Raw genomic sequence first — 17993 nt, 5'->3', positions numbered from 1 at the left:
AGTAAACACTTAAGTTACACTTTTGTACATGTATATCTTATATCTTCTGGTTAACACTGTTAAGCAACAGTTCTCCATCTGTCTCACGAAACACCCCATTCCGTGTTAATGAATTGTATAGCAGTTGGTGTCCATAGATTTTTATGGGAGAACAAGTTCTGTACTGACCTAGTGCTTGTCTGTTTCAGAGACGGCTGAAAGCAGATGCCAAAAAAGCTATTGGACGGCTTCAGCTGCGTACATTGAAACAGGGAGACAAGGTATTGTAACCAAGAACTGGGAGAAGGGGGGTTAACCTATTGTGAATGGGGTTGCATTCCCCCTGAAGGAGCAGGTGCCCAGCTTGGAGGTGTTCTTGCACCTGTTGCTTTTCCTGGGTGTTGAGGTAGCAGCAGTAGCCAGGAATTCATTTTGAAGGCTCTAGTTGATATGCTAGAGAAGACAGACTTGGCAGCCTTGGTAATTGGTGCTCATTTTCTTCCAGATTAGACTACTGTAATTCTCTCTATGTAGAGTTGCCTTTAAAAACAGCCCAGATGCATCAATTGTCCCAAAATGTAGTGACCACAACTTTTGTCTGGTATCCATGAATTGGATATAACTCCAATTCTCTATCAACTCGATTGATTGTCTCTTTGTTTTCAAACTCAATTTAAAGTGCTGGTCTTAGCCTTGAAAGCCCCTAATAGTCTAGGACCTGGTTACCTGAAGGACAGTCTCCTCCAATATACACCTGTCTGGGTCTTAAGATCAGCTTCAAAGGCCTTGCTCTGTACCATCATCTCAGGTTGTTGGTGAATGAGCACAAAAGGCAGGGCCTTTTTGTGGTGATACAGTGGCTCAAGGATATCTTCCCTTTTGATATCCATCTAATGTTTAACACTGTTTTTTGTATCATACTTTTATGTAGTTAGTGTTTTTAATGTGTGAAGCTGCTTTGAGCCCCCTATGGCCACAAGAGCAGAGTATAAATTACACAGAAGAACTTGATGTGTCTTCAGTTATTTCTTGTTGTTATTCAAGAAAATAACCATATGCATAAATTCTGTCTTTCCCAATGCAGCAAGATAACATTATACTAGGTCATTTGAAGCTTGTAAATTCCTTACCTGCAGCAAGGTGACCATGAACCCCACAAATAGGTGTAAAAAGACAGAGCTTGATTCAAACTGTCTTTTTTTCAAAAGGGTGCTCAGTGGTCCTAACTTTTTGGGCAGGGGAATTATATGTTAGTTAAAAAAAAAAACCATTCACAGGTTATTTTTCAGCCTCAGAACCAAATTAAGGGGGGGTTGTATTTTAAATCTAGGGTGAATTCACTAAGAATGCAAAACTGATATGATAGCTTTGAGTTATGCTGTACATGGTATTATGGATCTTTCAGGCTTGCTGTCTGCACCCTTCTGTTATTTCCATACTGTTATTCTTAATCCCACCCTATCTTCAGATTGTGATCCAGACTGTATTTGTGTTCACATCCTTTTTAGCCTCACCTGCAGAGCAGTATTTGGGGATGATGCTCCACTCCCTGTTCTGTGACCATCAACTGAATTCCTGTCTTCACACTTGTTGCATGCTTATTATGTTTATTGCAAACAAGATCTCTAACAAGGATAAACTTTTCCTTTCTTTAGGAAACTGGTCCTGATGCAGATAACTGTGCTGTGTGTATTGAAGTATACAAGCCAAATGATGTTGTGAGAATTTTAACATGCAAGTAGGTTGAGTCTGTTCTCTCCCTGCCCCCTAGCTATATTTTCATACTAAAAGACTCTGGTCATGTTCTCCCCTCCCCTGTGCCCCCCGTTTTCCTCCCCTTTTTAATATGCTCACAGGCTCATGTTGTAAAGGCTTATTTATTTAGTTATTTAATTAAAGCAGTTTTATCCGGCTATTCAGCTGAAGCAGTTTGTTTTTAGATTTTCAGTGCTGTAGATCATGTTCATGTTCAATAAGAACCGACAAGTCCTGAATCTTCAGGGATGCTTCTTATTTCATATACTTACATCGCACTCAAGTTGAATTTGCAAAGCAGCCAGTTCTTTTATTTGTCGGCATGCTCAGTTCTCTATACAAAGAGAGATTCTTGTAAAGAGAATGTCTGAATATATGTCATTAGGTAGTTTATGTCCTTTATCCTATCTCCTGTTGAAGCCTAGGTTCTTAAACAGTGTGGTGAAACTTTGCAGTTCTAAGAACTGTTTGGATATGCCAGATGATGGCTGCCAGAAAAGTTCATACCACCTGCGTAGCTCTGGGCAGAACTGCATGTTATGAATAAAACAGGGCTGGTGACAGTTTTTAATCTCCAGCTTTGCTGATTCAGTATACAGACTGTCATGTTTCTCTGTACTTCTGCTCTATGCTGACTCAGGAACCTTTGTGTTTTGCCAAAGGCAACAGGCAGTTCTGGGTTTTAGGTTTTCAGGAATGGAGATCAGCCATTGCTTCTCTGTCCCAGAATGCATTGCTATATGTAAGCAAGCTGATATCTGCAACATTAATTTGTCTTGTCTACAAATCTCCATTTTGAGACTGGCTCTAAAACTGCAGACCTCATGTCCCGGGGGGGGGGGGGGGGGCTCCATTTCTTCCCCACCCCTGCTTTTTGCACCACCTAGCCTGATGAACAGTTCTGGAGAATTTGAAGGCTTGCACATGTTTGTAGCATTTTGTTGGTCCTAATAAAGGTGTTGGATTTTTTTCTCATGGATTAGCATGGCTATCTTTGATTTTTAAATGAAATTTTTTAATAATTCTCCACCCCCACCTCCCTCAATAAAATATAGTAAAATTTTCTCTGTGTCCTGATGTAATCAGCTTTATATTGGCTGCTGCTGGCAGGGTTGAACGGAAGTAGCCTTTGCTACACTTTATGGAGTGGGAAACAGGGATGCTGTTTTTAATGGCTGCTCTATTCTCTCATGATGTTCGGTTGCTGGCTCAGAGTATAGTTGAGGAGCTTGACTCTGTTTCAAGTGTAACTGAAAAATCTACAATTTAGCTTTAAACTTTGCCTCAACCTTTAGGCTTGGTTTTATAGCTGAATCTAATTTACAACTTTAAGTCCAAGATTTTAAAGCCTTAACCCTTCAAAATAATAAGTTTTAAAAATGAAACAAGAACTGTAGTTACAGTTGGCTTTAACAAATGATTTTGCATCTCTGGGGTGTCACAGCAACAGTTAGAAGCAGAAATATTAATAGGACAACACTGCCTTGGTTGAGTAGTCCTGGACATGTACTTGCAAGTAAGGACTGGTGAACTATTTTATGATTGTGAGAACTGAGGCAGTAGGTTTATTTCTTATACTAAAATTAAAAAGTGACATTGAATGTGCTTTGAATGGTAAATATTTCAGCTGCAAATCTATAAAAGAAATCTTCCGTTGCATCCAGTTGTCATTGTGCGTGGGTTAATCTTTAACTTAAATAGAAAAAAATCAATAAGGAAATTAACTGTAGAAAAGACATTTTGGGATGGACAGTGACATGAAAATGATTATTTGTTCATGTTTTCTAGACTAGTAAACCACCTGTCCCTGTTACCACTGGCTAACACTGTGCTTGGGCACACTGTTGTGTCATTAGAGAACTGCTAGTGTGCCACAAGAATCAAATGATATATAGTTAAAATGTCTTCTATGTGAGCCCAGAGTCCTTATCCACTGAGGAGGACCCCTGCTGTGTGTCTGCATGATTTACTGCTATAACTTCACTTCCTTCTAGTTACCCATGGTAATTCTACCATGTGTCTACATTGGGTGGGTACAGTTTGATTGTCCTGTGACTTCCAGTGCAGTGGTGTGGCAGTATTGTGGAGGAGGCACAGGTAGAAATTGAATCATGCACACACACAGAAGGTTTGAGATTCTCTGAGGACAGGTAGTTTGTTCTCTTACACTTTCTAAAAGTAAATCTTTTGGAGTGCAAGTATGCCTCAGCTATCAGAAGCTTAGGAAATACCATATTACTCATTTAGTCAAACCACTTCAGAAAGCTATCTCCTGGGGCAAAGTGCATGATTATCGTACATTTCCTTAAAAATTCATAGTGATTAGAAACTCCCTTTAAGGTGCAGTCCTATGCATGTTTAGACAGAAAAATCGCTACAACTCCCAGCATTCCCCAACCAGCATGGCTTCTGGGGAATGCTGGGAGCTGTAGGACTTTTTTCTGCTTAAACATGCCTAGGATTGCACTCTTAATCTACTAAGTGGTGCTTGCTCATGAACACAGTTTAGAGGAGCCATTTTTAAGAGGTCATGTGTGGTACAATATTTGTACGAGGAAGCTTCATACTGAGGCTTCTTTGCAATATGTAGAAAATGGCCATGACCGCATATCTATAATATGTGGATGGCCAGGTGGAGCCCCTGAATGGTGGAGAAATAGTACACATGCCTTGCTAGATGCAAATCCCTTGCTAGATGCAAATCCCTGATGCAAGCCTGACTGCTCTGTCTTCAGCTATTGCCGGGCTACCATTCTGCATGCGCTGTTTTATTTACTTACAAGATCTCCAAACTCCTTTCCAACTACTTTTCCAAAGTGGTGTGCAAAAGGCAGATTAAACACCTTAAAATCGTACGCAGATTAATATCAAGACTAAAACAGAAAACAAACCTACAAACTTGGAAGAAAACACATGGGGCTAACTTCTAGTAGTGGAACAAAATAAAACTTTCTTGACTTGCTTCTGGAATGCTATAAGGAGAAGTCAGACAAAAAACCCGTGGAAGAGAATTCCGTAGCTCTGGGGTTGCAGCTGAAAAAGCCTACAATGTTAAGAAGCTGAATAGCAAAGCAAAATGTAGAAAGTAGTTATTTGTAGTCCCCAAGTGGCAAATTGACCTACTTTAATTTGTGCTGGCTTTAGATCTGATGTGTGGAAAGCTGGGAAGGTGTAAGGACCACTAGGTCTTGCCCTACAGAAATGGGGACACTCAAACACACATTTAATTCTCGCTTGTTCTCATGCAGACATGCCCTTGTTCACAAACGCCACAGTTGTTTCCATCCTGGTACTGTATCACTAACCCTTCATCTTCATTGCACTTCTCCCCATTGCCCCCTCAAATTCCACAAGCTTATGTCATTCCTTTTCTCTAATAACATGCTACTGTACCACTAAAAAGGCAAACACTCCATTATTCAGCACTTGTGTTGCTTAGGTTTCTTGTTTGAGTTTCCGGGCACTTCTAAACAATGCCATTCGCTTTACCTTTTAGCAAGCAAAGCTTTGCTGTAATCTGCTGAGTCATATTACAAGTTATTTCTCTTTCTTTCCAGTCATCTCTTCCACAAAAACTGCATTGATCCATGGCTGCTGGAGCACAGGACGTGCCCCATGTGTAAATGTGACATACTCAAGGCTCTTGGAATTGAGGTAAATCTACGATCTCTGCTGAAGTCAACCGTTGTCTGACTTTCTGCTGCTCCTGGAATTTAAATGGTAAATTAGTTGAATATTTGGCTGCTGTAATAAGATTGAAGACATTTAGGCCAACTAAGGAGGAGATCCATTCCACTACCAATTGCAAGTCAAAATATGCACGTTTTCTGTGTGTCTCCTCCTTGTTATGTGTTTCCAAATTGGCCCTCAGTGCTGAACAAATTTCCATGCTTAAGATTTGATTGTATTAATTTAGCATCTGTTCAAGTTGTATCAAGCACTTACCTTCCAAATACAAAGTAAATATAATACAGATGGTAAGAAGATAGCTTGCTACTTCGTCGGAATAATGTGATTTTACAATAGGCTTCCTCACTTCAAATCTGCTTGACATAGGTTGATATAGAAGACAGAGGGGAATCTTTACAAGCTGCTGTGCCCAGTGAAGCATCTAACATCCCTTCACTTAACGAAGAGGATAGTCACAGTGAGACAGCATCATCTGGATATGCTTCCGTACAGGGAACTGAAGAGCCAGCTGTAGAGGAACCTGTCCCTTCGGAGAGTAGGTATTTCATTGGTCCTGCAGGTTCCATTAGCACTTCTTGGTCGATTTTACTCTTTGCTTGAGTTTAGCAAAGGGCAGAATTTTTAATTTCCTTTGCAGTGGGCTGTGAAACTTAAACTTGCAGGAGAGGGTTGATATAAATAAATACTAGTATTTGCTGCCACCTGCTGGGGGTTCACACCAAATCAATTGCAGTTCATTATCTCCAGCCCTTCCTGCCTCCTTTTAATAGGTAGTACTCAAGTGATTCAGTTCAGTATGAGTTCTGGAGCTCTTCCCCTTTTACTAGAAGGCTGTGCCTTCTTTGCATATTGTGATGGTAGGGACTTGTTTTACTGTGGCTGGGCTACAATCAGTGCTACTAAGGAGAAGTACCATATATATATACCAGACTCAGATCTCTTGGTCCAAATGGCCTTAATCTGGAGGACAATTTGTTAGCATTATATCAGCCATACCCCTGTTTTTTCTCCTAAGGAATTTTCACCTTCAGGCATTCCAAACAGCCACTCCTGGTATCCATTTAATACCACAGCTACTGATGAGGATGGAAGCCAAAATGTTTAGCTCAAAATATATTTTTTAAAAATACTCTATTAGCCTTTCTGTCTTTGTATATAGTCACTCCGGGAGAGAGTGCAGGACAGGAAGGCCTGGCGTGCTATGGTCCATGGGGTCACGAAGAGTCGGACACGACTGAACGACTGAACAACAACAACAACTTTGTATATAGATAGATAGGAAGTACTTTGAAAAACCTGCATGTAGTGAGAGAAATCCTGATTACATGCACTTCTGGGAAAGGAGCTTAAATACTTGATTTGACATCAGAAGTATAGAAATACATCTGGGGAAAACAGACAGGAGTAGAGTTTCTAAAGTGTTTGAAGAGAAGTGTTATGAATTGTACATAATGGTTTTCTAGACTGTCCAAATTCTATGAGGATGGTAGTGACCTTTGGTCATGTGGCAATGAGAAAGATGATTTTGTTCATTGCTAGTGGTTTTGCCAGAGGACCTATTGGATTCAAAAACTGTACATGATAAATTAATCTCTAAGATTTTTTTTTTTAGCCACTAGATTCTAAGTTACTTTACTGACATACTTAAAAGGAGAAAGCCCTAGAGAGGAGTACTTCTGCTCCATATGATAGTAGCAGCTAACTTGCTTGAAGCAATATATTAGAAGGTAAAAAAAAATACTATATTTGGGAGAGCAGCTAATGAAAATTTGATGCGTGGCTACTATGAACAAAATTACCTAGTATATGCACTCTGAATATAGGAAAATCCCCCTGAATAGATTTGGGGAAGAATGGAAGGATTTTAAGGATTATTGGAATGTGAAGCAAAGTGGTCTTGTAGGTAATCCCTTTTATTTCCTTTAACTTTTTATGCATTGATATATTATTACGCTGAGTAATTTACAAATATATTGAGGGGAGCAATTCTGTGGCTACTAGACACTGGAGGGCCATAGGATTTATCAGGGAACTCCAAATGCAGTTCCCAGAAACTGCACTCCCTGCCTTCTCGTAGCCGCCGTGGTTCTCTCCACACTCAGAAATGGAGCACAGAGATGGGGGAAGGGGCGGTCCCAGGGGAGGGGAGGAGACTGCGGAAGCCGCTTTAGGCAGCTTCCTATGCACTGCATGGCCTCCTTCCCTCCCTGAAGCCACAGCTAGACAGCCAAATCGGCAATCTAGCCAAAAATGTAGGCCGGCCAAAGCACAGAGGCAAGGATCACCTCCATGCTATGGCCACCCTATATTGGATACTCGGCAGCCTCCCAACTTCAGAGGTTGCTGATTATCGCAGTAGGATTGCACCCTAAATTATTCACCTTACTAACTTGTGTATTCACAAATTATTATTTTGTCTTGTATCATTCATTAAAAAATTTCATATAGCTTCTCAGAAGCTTCATATAGCTTCTTAAAACCTCCCTGTATCAAGGAAAGAAAATGCTTTGTCTAAGGCCCACCTACTGAATCCATGCCTGAGCTGAGATTTGAGTCTTTCAGCTCACTGCTTATTCCCGCTGTGCCACACTTGTACTCTGCTAGCAGATGGAGTTGTGAACTGAAAGTGTTTGTAGGATATGGAAGAAACTAGACAAGCCACCAAACATAGCCCAAATGGGATGCGCCAGAAGAGAGCCAAATACGTTTAACTTCCAATTTCTTGGCCAGACTGGTGTATATAAACTTCATAAAGATTGGAATTGAGATGTAACTAGAATGGAATATATACTGGTTACTTGTGACTGTGTTTTCTAAACTTGTTTCCCCCCCCCTTCCTTTCTAAAAGATGACAATCTCCGCCTTGTGAACAACACATCCCAGTCTCCACCTGTAGATGTTCTTCCACATCTTGACAACCCAGGTTTTGAGGCAGATGAAGTACAAGTGCATGAAGCAAAGTCCTAAGTAGCTGTTGTAATAAAACTACTATTCACTTGACATACCAGCATCAAACAATGACAGAAGTGATAAGACTGATGTAACAGCAATGTTGCCTTGCTATTGAGATGAAATACACAATTTAAGATTGCAATTATATGAAGTGACCTGTCCGTTAACTTATTTCCTTGTGGATTAGTTTTAGTACTCTTGAGTACAGATCTTTCTTTCAGTGCGACCAAGGAGGACAAAATCTTAACACAAAGCCATCTGAGCACAACCACTTTTTCATACAGTGGAACTTCATTTGTTCAACCTCCAAACCATAAAATTGTACATTTTTTAGGGGGGAAGTTTACTGGGTTTTAATTAACTCTCTTAATTGAGTTAGCTTTTTTGAGCTTTTGGTTTATGTAACCACAAGGGTGTGTTACTTTTCAGGATTGGTCTGGATTAATAAGTGTTTAAACAACATACAGAGTGGCCTTATATTCAGTCCTTAATCTCTGGGGTTAGCCTCTTGCTGCATGAAGCTACTAGGCAAGACAAAACAAACCACATGTCAAACGTGCCCATAAAATACATTGGGAATTCTCTGCACCTTCTTCACTGGATTAAAATTTGTGGAAAAAGTGCACATTCCAGAAATGTTCAAGATATTTGAGTAAAAAGTTAACCGTTTTGAATTTGCACATTTTACTGGAAAATAGCTGGATAAAGTCATACACTTTGCCCTGTTTACTGTGAACTGCTTTAAGTCTTAAGTGGTGCAAATGCTGACACACAGCTCAATCTGTCCAATGTTTAGATAATGCTGCTCTCAGGTTTGTCAGAGGCTGAAGATCTGTCACTCAGAGGTAAGTTTTGTTGCTGCTACTCTGAGAGAACAGCTGAATAAAGATACCCAAAGAAATCTGTTCATATTCAGAGTTGGTAGTGTGAGAACATGGCTAAGATGGCAATTACTGAATGAGTGAACTACATACATTATTTTTCTAACATGTGAGATGGCAATTCAGATTTAAGCATAAGAGGGGAACACAGGGTGCCTTAGCGTGGAGCCTGGAACCTCATCCAGCAAAGTGAACTACTATAATAATGCACTTTATTTTTATTTTATGTCTTCTGTGGTTCTCTTTCTAATTGCAAGTCCAGCATAAGTGTGGACCAGAGAACAGCGATTATGTGTTTTTAATGTTTCACTTGATTCTAACAGGAGAAAATAGTGCAATTTTCCCTCGTTTTGCATAGTGTTTGATGAAGTTGTAAATATTTGATTTCTATTAAATTCCATTGAATACAAAATGTAAATAAAGCCATTCTAATGCCTGTGTAGGATGTTCACTTATTTTTGATAATAAAAAGGAGTTGTGTATAAACTGGCCTGTGTTGACAGTCTAGCTCTTGTCAGAGATCGTGAGCCTGCAGAACCCCAAAAGTTTAGAATGCTTGATAATCTTCATGCCTTTAGCAATAAAGAGAGGCTAGTTGGTACATTAGCTAGAGGGAAATTCAAAGGGAGTTGACAGATGGCAAGGTGCTGCTATTTTAAAAACTGTTAGGTGTGAATATTTTAAAGGAACTTGATGGGGGGAAAGGGGATTTTTGTCTATCTGCTTGTCCACTTGGAGGATTATGAGAGCATTTGGTATGTCTATTGAACAGATGGATCTGCTCAAGTGCACAGTGCTTGTAAAGTATATAAATTCTATGATATCTCTATTTCTATTAGATGCAGAATGTTATGTAGCCCTGAAAGCTGATAAAACCCTTAAATATTCTGGTTGATACTGGATATTGCTTCACATGAGCATGGCAGGACTTTTGTAAAAGAGGTGGGAAAGGTGAGAATGCTCAGGAAAATGATTATCAACATCTTAGGGATGCTGCTTCCTATGTTGTCCCAAACACAGTAAGTTAGTTAACCCTGAGCCCTGGTAATCAGTCCTAAATCAGCAGAAGCGGCAAGATCCTTAGGGTGCAACCCTATGCATGTTTAGGCCGAAAATGTCTGCGAGTTTTAGGACTCTTTTCTGTCTAAATATGCATAGAATTGTGCCCTTAATCACTTTGTCTCATAGATATTCAGTCTGTTTTTCAGGAGATTTTATGCTTGCATTACCCACCATGCATTTTCAGGATGAGGGTAGCCTGTTAATCTACTTTACTGCATTAACATTCAGTACTTGGACTGCAAGGAGGTCGTATCAGTCCATCCTAAAGGAAATCAACCCTGACTGCTCATTGGAAGGACAGATACTGAAGCTGAAGCTCAAATATTTTGGCCACCTAATGCGAAGAGAAAACTCCCTGGAAAAGACTCTGATGCTGGGAAAGACTGAAGGAAAAGGGGACGGCAGAGGATGAGATGGCTAGATCACATCGCTCCAGTGCTGAAGGAGTTGCACTGGTTGCCAGTTGTTTTCCAGGCCAAATTCAAGGTGTTGGTTTTGATCTTTAAAACCCTATATGGTTCCGGCCCAGCCTATCTTAAGGAGCGCCTCCAGCAGCACCAGACAGGCCGCTTAACAAGATCAGCCTCGGATGGCCTCTCTGTCCCATCAGCCAGGACAGCTAGACTGGTGAGGACAAGGGAGAGGGCCTTTTCTGTGGTGGCCCCCACTCTGTGGAACTCCCTCCCTAGGGAACTCCGTCATGCCCCCTCTTTAATGAGCTTCCGTCGTGCATTAAAAACGTGGTTGTTCAGGCAGGCATTTGGGGAGGGTTAGGGTACTTTAGAAAATGTTTTTATTGTAGAATTTTATTGTTTTAAACTGTTTTATTGTATGTTGTACATCGCCCAGAGTGGCTGGGTGACCAGCCAGATGGGCGATTAATAAATTTAATAATAAATAAATAAAAAATAAATAGATGGCATCACCGATGCAATGAATATGGACTTGAGCACACTCCAGGAGAGAGCGGAGGACAGGAAGGCCTGGCGTGCTATGGTCCATGGGGTCACGAAGAGTCGGACACGACTGAACAACAACTTGGAGTTGCTATTTTGGTAAACCATGTTGCTGTGAAGTGATTAACTTCAATCTTGACCAGCCTTGAAACACCAGGGAGTGTCATAGTAAAACTACCTGACTTCACAGTTGGTCTCTGGGCCTCTGCTTTGAAAGACAGGCAGTTGCGAGTCCTTATTTTCTATGGAGCAGCCTTGTTCAAACTGGGATGAGTGAGCTGAGGACTGCATATTAAACACCTTTAAAGCATACACAAGTGCATAATTCAGGCTGCAAGAAACATTGGTGCTATCCTTAAACCTGAGGGTTAACCTTGCTGAGGGTAATGAGCTACTCCGCTTGTTGCTATTTTTTTATGCCAGTGAGCCACCATGCAAGGTTTCCTTGCCCATCCAGCACTCTAACCCAAATTTCCCACATCACTAAATAAATGAAGTGCCATCCTGTTATTTCACTCTGTGCAGCCATTGGATTTAAATGTGTGCCTTGGGGGGTGGGGGTGAAATAGCACAGCACGTTCCAGGTCTAACTGTCCATGAAAAAATAGGTGTGGGTGTGTTAAGAATCAAACTAGCCAGAAGAGAGACTTGGTGGCTGGTATTTTTGGCATACAACTAGCTGCAGGCTGGTTAGCTTCACTTGCAAAGGGGACTGTGTAGAGTAAACTTCCCCCTGCCATAAGACCGATGAATTTGCTGCAAATCAGCACTCAAAATGCAACAGACTTATCAGAATGGACAAAAGAGGAAAAATCTTGTATGTTTCAAGGAGGCTTGGAGAGATGGATTTCCTGGTAGAGCCTGCTGTCAAAGTAGGAATACAGGTGCTACACCCATTGAGCATTTGTATCAAAACACTTCTTCCAGCACCAGATCTGCTATACCCATTAAACAGACTATTAAATTAAAATCTCTGACACATTTGACTTTCATAAAGCAGACATTTAGACAAGGAAAAATAAATGAAATATTTAATTTATACATTTAATGTTTATGGTACATGGGTACTTAATGCAATCTGTCTTGACGGTAACGTTCAGGTTCACTTAACAGAAGCTGGGGCAGGGTGGAGGGGAGAGGCTATAACTCCTAACAGCAGCTTGATGTGAAAATGTGCAAGGCATTATTGTATGTCCATGTTTAAACATCAAAACGACGGTTGGTTGCAGAAGCAAGGAGCTCGTAAAAGTTGGTAGCCTTGCTTAAATATAATCAGGTATGACTTTAGCAGTCCTGCACGTTTGAGGGCAACTGGTGCAGGGCTGTAGATTGAGGGGGAGCTGTCGTGGTCCAAGCTCTTCCAGGACCTTGAATTTGTAAGCTCTCATTCAAATCCCACCTGTGTCTCTAGTTCTCCTGGCTGTGGGGGGAGAGTGTTTTACCTTGTCACCTAGGAAAACTACCTTTTAGTGTTTGGGCCAGTAAGTCTAAAGTGTTCCTCACCCCTGGCCTAAAGTCACTCGGAGGTCTGACAAGCACCTTGGGGCTTATTTTGAAAAGCTGCAAAATTAAATGTTGCATTGTTCATACTTAATGTGATTAACTTTAAGCATATATATTAGGGATGGGTAACTTGTGGCCTCCAGATGTTTTGGCCTCCAGCCTCCGTCAGCCCTAGCCAGCGTAGCCAGTGGTGAGGGCTGATAGGAGTTGTAGCCATCCAGATGTTTTAGCCTACAAGTTGCCCACCCCTGAATACACATTTGCATCCTTCCTGTATCTCGATGCTGGCTTTTCTGTGTTAATCCTCCCTTTCTCCAATGGACCCTCAGGCCTCAAGACAAAAGTTCTGCTATGGCCCTGAAGGGACAATTTGTCACATTCCTCACACCTCCATGGAACTTTTTTGTTGTTCAGTTGATCAGTCGTGTCCGACTCTTCGTGACCCCATGGACCATAGCACGCCAGGCTTTCCTGTCCTGCGCTCTCTCCCGGAGCGTGCTCAAGTTCATATTCTTTACAGCATTGGACTTTCTTTTCACCACCAGACACATCCACAGCTGAGTGTCCTTTCGGGTTTGGCCCAGCCGCTTCACTCTTTCTGGCGCTACTTGGAAATTCCCTCTGCTCTTCCCCAGTAGTATATTGGACACCTTCCGACCTGAGGGGCTCATCTTCCGGCGTCATATCTTTTAGCCTTGTGATATGTTCCATGGGGTTTTCTTGGCAAGAATACTGGAGTGGGTTGCCATTTCCTTCTCCAGTGGACCACATTTTGTCAGAACTCTCTGCCATGACCTGTCCGTCTTGGGTGGCCCTGCACGGCATAGCTTATGGCTTCACTGAGTTAAGCAAGCCCCTTCACCACAACAAGGCAGTGATCCATGAAGGGGCCATGGAACTTTAGGGTAGGGTTTATTCAAACAACCACCCTGAGAAGGAGGGAGGGAGGGAGGTTAAGCTGAGTGAGATAGTGACTTGCCCAGGGCTACCCAGGACAGCCTTGTGTGCATAAGCAAGTTTTTTAAAACCATGGTCTCTGGTTTAACTCTAATCACATTCCTCCCTTGAGGGAAAAAAGGAAGGTTGCCAGCTTTTCTGGCAGGGTGCCTGTGCCTTCAAGAGCTGCAGTAGAAGAAAAATTGGAACTGCTGAAGCTTTCCCCCCACTATTTGTGCATGGTGGGAAAAGCAACACCTGCTCCGTTCCTCTTCTGAAAACTGCACAGGAGCCCTGTCAGGGATGGGGGGCAAAAATTAGCAATACTTTGTAAGTTCTCAGTCAGTGATGCAGTTAGGGCTGGACCTCCAGACCACAATCCAGGGTGAGGAGGCAGATGGCACTTCCCACCCCCACCCCAGGAAGCAGCAAGTGATGGAGGTGGAGGCATGGGCATGTCCAGGCACAGTGGGGGTTGACACTGCTTGTTACAGCATCCTTGCTTTCTTATTTTAAAGAACGTATAGTCGGGGTGCCTGGCTGGTCATGTCTGTGGTTACAGATGCCCATTTTGTTATTTTTACTTAAAATATGTATTATCCTTTTCTACAACAGAATGCCAGTTACTCCCAGGTAAATAAGTTTAGCACCAGGGCAGGAGAAACAAACTCCATTGGACTCCTATCGTCCTGATGGTGCTATGATTTAAGTGAGTTTAAAATGCAAAACTGCATGTGCTTAGGGTATTCATTTTTTTTAATTGGGCTTGGTAAAGTGTTTTTGTTTTTTTGCTCTAACATATCAGGAATATGGAAGCAGCTGGAAAGCATGAAATGGCAGGGACGGGGGAGGAGAAAAATATGTGTTTCTCAAGTGAAGTAATACCATCTAGCTGTCTAAAAGCTGGGAGAGGTGTCCCCTAAGGGGTCGATCCTATGCATGTTTGGACAGAAGTAAGGCCTACAACTCCCAGCTATGCTGGCTGGGGAATGCAGGACTTATTTCTGTCCAAACATGCATAGGACTGTTCCCTAAAGCTATTAAGGTCCAGGATCTAAACTTGCTAAGGTACTCGGATGCAAAAGTGGACAGGGCTCCTGTACCTTTAACCATGTAGAAGAGAGACTTCCACAAGCATAGACTGCATAGTCCTTCTCCTCTGCATTCCATCCTCACAACAACCTGGTGAGGTAGATAGTATTATAGTACAATCATGTTAGCCTTTCTGTTACAAATGCAAGGGTTAAGTGAAGCACAACTATATACTAACTGTTTAAGTTGTTCAGATATTTCACTGGACTCAGACAAGGTACTAGACCTTGCAATAAACCGAAATGCCAACTGTGCTCCAGTGGAGGCTGGTGGCTCCTATGTCAGTGAGGCGGTGAATCAGCTCCTGGTTTCAGTCAGAGCTCTAAAGGACCTATCCAAGGAGCTCCTTTAGAGTTCAGACTGAAACCCGGAGTGGATTCACCACCCCACTGACATCGGAGCCACCAGCCTCCACTGCTGTGCTCATTAATAAACACCAGTGATAATTTAAGTCAACCCAATGAAGCTATCCACCGCATACAAGGTAAATATACCTGTGCATCGTCAAATGTTGTGTATTTGATCCCCTGCATCAGGTGCCCAAAAGCAACTTACATAGGCCAAACAGAACTATATTTATGACAAAGATTGAATAGGCACAAATCAGTCATCAAGCATTTGATCATCGGTAAACCTGTCAGTGCCCCTTCATGGATCACTGCCTTGTTGTGGCGAAGGGGCTTGCGTAACTCAGTGAAGCCATAAGCTATGCCGTGCAGGGCCACCCAAGACGGACAGGTCATGGCAGAGAGTTCTGACAAAATGTGGTCCACTGGAGAAGGAAATGGCAACCCACTCCAGTATTCTTGCCAAGAAAACCCCATGGAACGTATCACAAGGCTAAAAGAGATGACGCCGGAAGATGAGCCCCTCAGGTCGGAAGGTGTCCAATATGCTACTGGGGAAGAGCAGAGGGTATTTCCAAGTAGCGCCAGAAAGAGTGAAGCGGCTGGGCCAAACCCGAAAGGACACTCAGCTGTGGATGTGTCTGGCGGTGAAAAGAAAATCCGATGCTGTAAAGAACAATATTGTTTAGGAACCTGGAATGTCAGATCAATGAATCAAGGTAAGCTGGAGGTGGTCAAACATGAGATGGCAAGATTGAACATCGACATCTTGGGAGTCAGCGAACTCAAATGGACAGGCATGGGCGAATTTAATTCAGGTGACCATCATATCTACTATTGTGGGCAAGAATCCCTTAGAAGAAATGGAGTAGCACTCATAGTCAACAAAAGGGTGGGAAAAGCAGTACTGGGGTACAATCTTAAAAATGATAGAATGATCTCAGTACGAATCCAAGGCAAACCATTCAACATCACAGTAATTCAAGTCTATGCCCCAACCACTGAGGCCGAAGAAGCTGAGGTTGATCGGTTCTATGAAGACCTACAACACCTTCTAGAACTAACACCAAAAAAAGATGTCCTCTTCATCATAGGGGATTGGAATGCTAAAGTAGGAAGTCAAGAAATCACCGGGATAACAGGCAGGCATGGCCTTGGTGTACAAAATGAAGCAGGACAAAAGCTAATAGAGTTTTGCCAAGAGAACATGCTGATCATAGCAAACACTCTTTTCCAACAGCACAAGAGGCGACTCTACACATGGACGTCACCAGATGGTCAATATCGAAATCAGATTGATTATGTCCTTTGCAGCCAAAGATGGAGAAGCTCCATACAGTCAGTAAAAACAAGACCTGGAGCTGACTGTGGCTCAGATCATGAGCTGCTTCTTGCAAAATTTCGGCTTAAATTGAAGAACGTAGGGAAAGCCACTAAACCTTTCAGGTATGACCTAAATCATATCCCTGATGAATATACAGTGGAGGTGAGGAATAGATTTCAGGGATTAGACCTGATAGACAGAGTGCCTGAGGAACTATGGACGGAGGTCCGTAACATTGTTCAGGAGGCAGCAACGAAATCCATCCCAAAGAAAAAGAAATGCAAGAAAGCCAAGTGGCTGTCTGATGAGGCTTTACAAGTAGCTCACGAAAGAAGGGAAGCGAAAAGCAAGGGAGAAAGGGGAAGATATACCCAACTGAATGCAGAGTTCCAGAGAATAGCAAGGAGAGACAAGAAGGCCTTCTTAAATGAACAATGCAAAGAAATCGAGGAAAACAACAGAATGGGAAAGACTAGAGATCTCTTCAAGAAAATTGGAGATCTCAAGGGAACGTTTTGTGCAAAGACGGGCATGATAAAGGACAAAGAAGGCAGGGACCTAACAGAAGCAGATGAGATTAAGAAGAGGTGGCAAGAATACACAGAAGAACTATACAGGAAAGATCTGAATGTCCCTGATAGCCATGATAGTGCGGTCACTGAACTTGAGCCGGACATCCTAGAGAGTGAAGTCAAGTGGGCCTTAGGAAGCATTAGTAACAACAAAGCTAGCGGAGATGACAGTATTCCAGCCGAGCTATTTAAAATCCTAAAAGATGATGCTGTTAAAGTGCTGCATTCAATATGCCAACAAATCTGGAACACTCAACAGTGGCCACAAGACTGGAAAAGGTCAGTTTACATTCCAATTCCAAAGAAGGGCAACGCCAAAGAGTGTTCAAACTACCGCACAATTGCGCTCATTTCACATGCCAGCAAGGTGATGCTCAAAATCCTACAAGCTAGGCTTCAGCAGTATGCGAACCGAGAACTACCGGAAGTACAAGCTGGGTTTAGAAGAGGCAGAGGAACTAGAGATCAAATCGCCAACATTCGCTGCATCATGGAGAAAGCAAGAGAATTCCAGAAAAACGTCTATTTCTGCTTCATTGACTACGCTAAAGCCTTTGATTGTGTGGATCACAACAAACTGTGGCAAATTCTGAAAGTGATGGGAGTACCAGACCACCTTACCTGTCTCCTGAGAAACCTGTACGAGGGTCAAGAAGCAACAGTAAGAACCAGACATGGAACAACCGATTGGTTCAAAATTGGGAAAGGAGTACGACAAGGCTGCATATTGTCACCCTGCTTATTTAACTTATATGCAGAGTACATCATGAGAAATGCCGGGTTGGATGAATCAGAGATCGGAATTAAGATTGCCGGGAGAATTATCAACAACCTCCGATATGCAGACGATACCACCCTAATGGCAGAAAGCGAAGAGGATCTCAAGAGCCTCTTGTTGAGGGTGAAAGAGGAGAGTGCAAAAGCTGGTTTGAAACTCAACATTA

At 42.2% G+C, this 17993-nt stretch overlaps 1 protein-coding gene across 3 annotated transcripts in view; it reads left to right on the top strand.

Annotated features, from left to right (window-relative positions):
* RNF128 (ring finger protein 128) overlaps window positions 1-11208 on the top strand; it is a 64268-nt gene extending 53060 nt beyond the window's left edge. For 2 of the 3 annotated variants that reach the window (XM_084813731.1, XM_084813730.1), the window contains exons 3-7: window positions 189-260; window positions 1635-1717; window positions 5292-5388; window positions 5791-5959; window positions 8273-11208. In XM_084813731.1, the coding sequence (XP_084669857.1) occupies window positions 189-260; window positions 1635-1717; window positions 5292-5388; window positions 5791-5959; window positions 8273-8391 (540 nt within the window). In that variant the 3' untranslated portion in view covers window positions 8392-11208. Of the gene's footprint in view, window positions 1-188; window positions 261-1634; window positions 1718-5291; window positions 5389-5790; window positions 5964-8272 lie in introns of all 3 variants that reach the window. The other variant, XM_084813732.1, reaches the window with a different exon arrangement.
* The last annotated feature ends 6785 nt before the right edge of the window (window positions 11209-17993 follow it).

The sequence above is a fragment of the Heloderma suspectum genome, chromosome 9 (genome assembly GCF_057233095.1).
Source record: "Heloderma suspectum isolate Gila_16-S chromosome 9, 16-S_ref, whole genome shotgun sequence".
Classification (NCBI taxonomy): Eukaryota; Metazoa; Chordata; class Lepidosauria; order Squamata; family Helodermatidae; genus Heloderma; species Heloderma suspectum.
The sequence above is the reverse complement of the archived record's forward strand: the minus strand, read 5'-3'. Positions and strand labels throughout refer to the sequence as shown.